The following is a 7,817-nucleotide window of genomic DNA, read 5'->3' on the forward strand; positions in this document are numbered from 1 at the left end:
ACCCTCTGTGTGTATAAACAGCTGTGTGGCTCTTCACTTAGGTGTACTATCTGACACATTCAAGAGGGTGCCCACCTTCATGAAGATGTATTAAAGAAGCCTTCAACCACACTCTGCTGCCTACTTAGATTATGTGAGCTGAGACACTTGACTTGTGACACTTATTCGAGCTGTTAGCTGCATTTCTAACATGTATATGATCAAAATTAATATTTTGTTATAAAGAATTATACCAATTAATACACATAATTAATAATTCAATAATTAACTATATAATTGCATTCATTATGTAATTATAAAGAATTATATGCAGAAAAGTATATTCTTCACAATCTTTAGTGAAAGATTAGTTTTTGTTGGTTGGTTGGATTACACGATCTTGAAGGTAGCTTTATAATCTACACTGATTTAGGGATCTGGGCCTCTGGGTATCTAGGGCTACTCTGCAAGAGTGGAAGCAGAGCTAGGTCTCTGATGTCAGAATGAGTTTGGGGCCAGGCCTGAGCCCCCTGTCCTGGGTGAGACTGTGGTACTATTAGAGAGGGCAAAATCAAAGCGAGTTCATGGGTTAGGTGCCAGTCCTGCCATGGATTCCAGGGAGAGGGAAGTTTGTTTGAAATTGGGCTCCCTTCCCCCCCCCCCCACCAACTCCTCAGACCTCTGTTGGATGGGTTTTACTCCTATGGGCCCAAACTCATTACTTTGCTTTCCAGTCTTCCAGAACCAAGCAATTCAGAAGAAAGCGAATCAGCTCTCTGCCTATTGAAGATGATTGGGTTGAGGCCAAGAACTGGTCCTCACTAGGATAGGGGGTCAAGGAACAAGTTGAAACTTCACAGTTCATCGAGCAACTGAACAAAACCTTGAGTAAGGATAGCTGGCACTTGGGAAAGACTGGAACACTAAAGAGTACAGGAATTATACTTGGGGATGCCTAGAAAGGTCTGAGTTCAGTGGTCTGGGGAGGGAAACAGGATTCCTGGGTCCCTTGTCTAGTCCTGCTTTTTTTTTTTGCTGGGCAATTGGGGTTAAGTGACTTGCCCACGGTCACACAGCTAGCAAGTGTCAAGTGTCTGAGGCCAGATCTGAACTCAGTTCCTCCTGAATCCAGGGCTGGTGCTTTATCCACTGTGCCACCTACCTGCCCCTTCTAGTCCTACTTTTACCCAAAGTCAGTCTAACTTAGAGCATGAATCATTCCAGAAGAAACTGAACCAGCTCTCTGCCCAGCTAGAAGATGATTGGGGGGGGGGAAGGGGCAGGGACTGGGAGGAAAGATACCTAGGTCCAGGGAGAAGAGAGAATCACCAGGTGAGGGGCTTAGAGATTTACATCAGGCAGGGGCACAGGAAAGATAATTGGGTTCTCTGGGGAAGGGACTTCTTGAGGTATGGGTTGGGACCAGTTGGCCCTTGAAATCCTTTGAGTCTCTAGGGATCCAGAAGTCAGAGGAGGAGTAGGAAAATTGGGTCCTCCAAGGAAGGGGAATTCCCAGGAGCAAGATTCAGCCTGGGGCAGGACATCTAGGCTTTCCAAAGAGCAAAGGTGTTCATCCTTCTGATCTCTATTTCTTCCTCCCTAGACTTGAGGGCCAAGGAACAAGCTGAAGTTTCACAGTTTATCAAACAACTGAACAAAACCCTGGGTAAGGATAGCTGGGCACCTGGGAAAGACTGGGGCAGTAAAGAGAGCACTAAAGAGATTATACTTGGGGATGCCTAGAGAGGTGTGAGTTCAGTGGTCAGGAGAGGGAGCCAGGAGCCCTGAGTCCTTTGCCTAATCCTACCCATTGCCCACAGATGCCTTTTGCCATTCATGTCCCTGTGACTGGACATTGTATAAAGACAGCTGTTACCAATTTTCCAAGGACCGAAAGCCATGGGAAGTAGCCAGAGAGGCGTGTGAGGCAGATGGTAGCCACCTGGTCATCATTAGCTCTTCTGAGGAGCAGGTGAGGTTTTTTCCCAGATCCTAATACCTGGGTCCTGGGATCCCTCCCATCTGTGTGACTTCAGGCAAATAATTTTCCTTCCTTGGGCTTCATCTGTTTTCTCATTTGCAAATTGAGGGGGTTGGATTGGAGGGACTCTAAAATGTGCTTTAGATCTATGTCATCTGTGGCTTGAGAGAGGGGTTAGACATTGTTTCTTTTGCAAAACTCCAGAAAACAGAACAAGAATAGATGAAGCAGGGATGGAAGTAAGTTATGGCTGTCATTTGGTCAGCCACCTCGCTAGTGAAAGAGTTTCTTCATCTGTAAAATGAGAAGGGTGGACTAGATGTCATGAATGTCCCTTTTGTTGCTCTGTCTGTAATCACATGAGCATGTCCTGATATTTAAGAGATAATTGTTCAGAAGTAGGTTAGTTGGGCTGGTCTCCAAAATCCCTTCCAACTGCGATTCTATGATTTGGGGTTTGGAGTAATAGAGAGATACCATGAGAACCAGGCAAAAGAAGGGTTCAGGGTGGTTCAGTAGACAGAGTGATGGACTTGGAGTCATGAGAGCTGGGTTTGAATTCTGGCCATGCTACCTTGTTGGCTTTGGACAATCACAAGTAGTTGGATTTGGCCTTCAAGGTCCTTCTAACTCTGAAGTTATGAGACTTAGGTCATCCTTTCTGGAGAAGAAAATGGTAAACCACTCCAATATTTTTTGTCATTGTCAAAAATATATACATCTCGGGGGAGCTAGGTGGTGCAGTGGATAGAGCACTAGCCCTGGATTCAGGAGGACCTGAGTTGAAATCTGGCCTCAGACTAGCTGTGTGACCCTGGGCAAGTCACTTAACCCCAATTGCCCAGCAATATATATATATATATATATATATATATATATATATATATATATATATATCCCAGTTCTTGATTTAAAAAGCAAAAAATCAAAACAGAAACACAGAACCCATGCATGCAAAAGAGACTGACAAAACACATGAATCTGGATAGGTGTGAAAAGCTCTCTCCCTGATTCTCTCCTCTTCCTGATGCCATACCCAGGAGCCACTATGCCTCTCACGCACCCAGTGGCAAGAAGTAGACGGAGGTCATACCCAGGGCTGTGGCTGCAGTGGCACAGTATCTATACGTGGCACAAGCTCGAAGACACATTCATTTAGACCAGGCAATGGTGTGTGTTAGGTGGACTCCAAGGAGCTTAAGAATCACAGAGGGTCACAGAACACATGTGTGGGAGACACAGCTTCAGGGCACCAACAGAAAGTCATATGTGGGTGCTGGAACCAGGCTGTCTCCTCAGGAGAAAGCGGATGGTCAGGGCTGTAGAGAGAAGAGCCAAAAACCACTCTAGAGATGATCTGGGTGAGTCTGCTAATTTTACATTTGAGGACCCCAAGGCCTAGAAAAGGGCAGGGAGCTCCCTAAGATCACACAAGTAGCAATTGGGAGAGCTAGCATTGGGACCCAGGTGTTCTAACTCAGAGAGGCAGGTGGTGTACCCGGAAGAAGCAGTGGGGTTCAGAGCCCAACGCAGGTGCATTCTTAGCTCTATGAAGATGGCTCTCTTAACCTCTCTCAGCCTGTTTCCTTATCTATAAAATGGAGATAGGGATAGGATCTGCCTTGTAGGATTAGCTGGAGGCACAAATAAGAGGATGTGTAGAAATGAGGTGGGAAGTACTTTACAAACCTAAAGTGCTATACAAATGCTAGCTGTTGTTGCTTCTGCTGCTGCTATTGCTTCTGCTGCTGCTGTTGTTGCTTCTGCTGCTGTTGCTATTGTTGCTGCTGCTATTGCTGCTACTGTTGCTACTGTTGCTATTGTTGCTGTTTCTTTTGTTGCTGTTTGTCTTGTTGTTGTTGCTGTTGCTGTTGCTGTTATTGCTGCTGCTGCTGCTACTGTTGCTGATTCTGCTGCTGCTGTTGCACTTGTTGCTGTTTCTGCTGCTGATGTTATTGTCATCATCACCACCATCTCTCCAACAGTTTGGCACAGGGAGGAATTTTCTTCCAGTGAATGCCCTCAGATATCAGACAGTGGTTCAGAAGGCTGAGTCTCTGAGGAGAGAATCACCTTGTAGTATGGGGGCAAAGGAAGGAAGGAAATGCCTCAATAGTGGCCCCTGCCTGATGAGGGCCAAGGCTTTGTTTGGTCCCTGGGAGTGAGGGATAAGAGTTCCAATATTGGGGCGGCTAGGTGGCGCAGTGGATAAAGCACCGGCCCTGGATTCAGGAGTTCCTGAGTTCAAATTCAGCCTCAGACACTTGACACTTACTAGCTGTGTGACCTTGGGCAAATTACTTAACCCCCACTGCCCCACAAAAAACAAACAAACCCCAAGAGTTCCAATATCCACCCCACTCTCTGATTCCCAGAAATACCTGAAGCAGAAGGCCACCTCCAACTACCGGTGGTGGGTGGGACTCACTGACAAGAAGAAAGAGGGGACCTGGCACTGGGTGGATGGAACAACTCTTCAGCAGTCGTAAGTCACTGGCAGTGGTCCAGAGACCCAGGAGGGAGGGGGAAACAAGTGCTTGGCCCTTCCCTAAGAGCACCACAGGAAAACCCCATCCTCTTCTGGCTGAGGCCTGAAATTCCAGCATCAGAACTGAGCTTAGGCATCAGAAGCCAATGGCCTCCAGCCTCATTGTCATGGGGTCAAGAGAAGTCACAACCAAACCTCCCCCCACAGTGCCTTTTGACTCTGATGGTCACTGTTCTCCTTCCAATCAAATTAGCATCCTCTTTCCAGCTAGTGTCTTTACTATCTCCTCCTCTCTACAACCATTCTCTCCCCAATGAGTCCTTGCCCCAGTTAACATCTTCCCTTCCCATCCTGTCCAATGTCCCCCACCCATCAGTATCTTCTTCAGTCAGCATATTCCCCTAGCAGTGTTTCTTATGCCCATACTCATTAATGACTCTCTCCAGAATCAATGCCCTACCCCCAGGCTTGTTTAGAATCTTGATCCCTTAAGATTTGGTGGGAAAGGGGGCGGCTAGGTGGCACAGTGGATAAAGTACCGGCCCTGGATTCAGAAGTTCCTGAGTTCAAATCTGGCCTCAGACACTTGACACTTACTAGCTGTGTGACCTTGGGCAAGTCACTTAACCCCCATTGCCCCGCAAAAAAAAAAAAAGATTTGGTGGGAAGAACACTGTCTCTGGGGTCAGAAATCTTGTGTTCAAATTCTACCATTGACACTTACTACCTTAGACCCTGTATATAACCCTGGGATAGTCATTTAACTTCTCTCTACCTCAGTTTGCTTTTCTGTATAAGGTGTGTGTTGCCCATGCAAGGTGAGTATGTCCACGTGAATTGTCTAAATGTGACTCATGGGGGAGGCATTGACAGATAATTCTGGAGTCTTGCCCTCCCCTCTCCAAGGGAGATTCTGATTCCTGTCTGGAGAAGGGGCCTGAGAAAGGGCCGTGAGGTTGGCTTCTTTGTTCTCTGAAAGGAGGTGTCAGATTAGAGTTTTATCTCTTTGGCACCTCCCCCAGCAATATTGATGATTTATGTGCCCAATATGGTTTCTTAGGTCCATAATCAACAAGGGCATTACCTTCCTTGGTCACTATCCCTTATAGGGGGAAGAAGGTGCCCCAGGTTGGCACCCACTGGGGTGGCTTTTTCTTACCAAATGCTAATTACACAAATGCCCATCATAAGTAGTGAATGGTGAGTAAACTCATTTATCCAAGCAGAGAGCAAACAGAAATCAGAGTTCTACAGATTTCTCAGAAATTTACCGGAAAATACACAGGAGCAAACAAGCTTAGAGGGGACTGAGCTGAGATCTCACTCAACCAAGAGATAGGCCCCAATCTTAGTGAAAGGGAAAGCCTCAAAATCTTTAGGGTATCAAGCTGGAAATTAGGGATGTGTTGAGGTACTTGCATCCCCTGCATTTTTGCCACTTTCAAAGTCTCTTTTTCCTCTCCTTCAAGTTGGTCCCAAAGAGACTCTGGAACCACATGGATCTCTCCAAGCAGGGTAAAGAAATGTCCTGACTGCCTTTCTCAGTTATGCAGGGTCATGTCAGCATTCTCTTCACCAATTAGGAGAGTCTTATGCAAAATGCATAAGTTTATTTTTTCCAGGGCAATGAGGTTTAAATGACATGCCCAGGTCAAGTGTCTGAGGCCGATTTGAACTCAGGTCCTCCTGAATATAGGGCTGGTGCTTTATCCACTGGACCACCTAGCTGCCCCCAAAATGCATAAGTTTAAAAGCGGAATTATATTTATTAAAAGAGGAGGTTGGATTCAGTGAACTCTGAGATGCTTTCCAACTCTAGATTTTTAATCATATGATTCTACTGACTTTCTGGTCCTTCAGAAGGGAACAATGCCTTGAAAACAACTCCAAAGCTCCATACCATATGGAAAAACACTGCTTTCCTTTGGGAAGTTGTAGGGTAGGGGGGACTCACATTGGATCCTTGAGGACCTTGTACTCTGGGGATACCCTGGAACCCTTAAAGAAGCCCACCCCCATCTATGTGTCCAAATAAGTATGTTTTTTAGCTGTTCTCAGCTGTTCAGACCTCCATATGGCTGGGTCCATATCTTTGGGGACCAGACACACTAAACTCCTGGAACTTCCAAGTCCTTCAAAGGGAAGGATTATTTGAGAAAGAGGCAGTGGTGGCAAAGAGCAGGAGTGGGATGGGGAATAGATGGGGCACTCCCAGGTCAGAATTAGATGGTTTCCATCCAAGGCTATGGTTGTATGTGTAAGGTGTGTGTGTGTGTGTGTGTATGTATGTGTGTGTGTGCCACATGTGTGTGCACATAATGATGGTGGGGAGGCAGAAAGAGTGAGTGGGGGAGCTTGGTGCCTCATCTGAGGCACAGACCAGTTTTTTTGTTTGTTTTTGCAGTGCAGTGAGGGTTAAGTGATTTGCCCAAGGTCACACAACTAGTTAAATGTTAAGTGTCTGAGTATGGATTTGAACTCAGGTCCTTCTGAATCCAAGGCCAGTGCTTTATCCACTGTGCCACCTGGCTGCCCCCACAGACCAGCTTTTTTCTAGGTGGTAAGAATGGTGGAGCTATGGACAAAGGGCCAACCACTGGGGTTAAGTGACTGCTTCAGTGTGGGAGAGGGGAGGACTACTCACTAAAATGCTAATGTCCACAGCTTTTGGAATGAGGGAGAACCCAACAATATTGGTGATGAAGATTGCTGTGAGCTGACCTCTCAAGGCTGGAATGATGCACCTTGCAGCATGGAGAACTACTGGATTTGTGAAAGGGAAGCTTTCCCTTGTTTCAAGCTCTGAAGATTCCAGGGATTGGGTTGGACAGGTGTGGGCAATGGTGGTGACCGAATCTGGATAGGAGAAAAGAGTAGATTTGGCTGGGGGCCAGGACTTCTGGGTCTGAACTTGGGCTATTCTGTGCTGTCCCCCCTCCCCCCTTTTTGCATTTCAGTTTATCCTTTTGTGAATTCTGGCCCTCACTTTGTGTCATGAAGGCCAAAAATTCTCTGAGATTCCTCTAAATAAACCTTTCCCCTACACTATCTCCTATATTAATCTCCATGGCTTTGACTGTCCCCTCTATCTAGCTGACTCCCAGGTCTACATCTCTTGTATGCTTGCTCCCTAAAGCTCTGAACTCTATGCATCCAAATGTCTGTGCTGACCATCCATCCCTGCCTGGAGGTCCCGTTTCACAGTAATAAACGATTCCTTCCCCTTCTTATGTATATTTTTGTAAAGGTTTCCTTCATTCACAGTGCCTGGCACATAATTAGTGCCTAACAAATGCCTATTGATTGATGAATTGTGATGGGGGGCTAGAAATGACATCAGATGCGCAGTGTTTGGCACATAGTTGGTGC

At 46.3% G+C, this 7,817-nt stretch overlaps 1 protein-coding gene across 1 annotated transcript; it reads left to right on the plus strand.

Annotated features, from left to right (window-relative positions):
- Positions 1-482: 482 nt before the first annotated feature.
- Positions 483-7,254, plus strand: CD209 (CD209 molecule). Its single transcript, XM_043990268.1, has 6 exons — positions 483-529; positions 1,173-1,258; positions 1,583-1,645; positions 1,800-1,951; positions 4,336-4,445; positions 7,113-7,254. Exons 1-6 carry the CDS (start codon positions 483-485, stop codon positions 7,252-7,254), a joined length of 600 nt encoding a protein of 199 aa, XP_043846203.1.
- The last annotated feature ends 563 nt before the right edge of the window (positions 7,255-7,817 follow it).

This window comes from Dromiciops gliroides, chromosome 1, assembly GCF_019393635.1.
Source record: "Dromiciops gliroides isolate mDroGli1 chromosome 1, mDroGli1.pri, whole genome shotgun sequence".
Classification (NCBI taxonomy): Eukaryota; Metazoa; Chordata; class Mammalia; order Microbiotheria; family Microbiotheriidae; genus Dromiciops; species Dromiciops gliroides.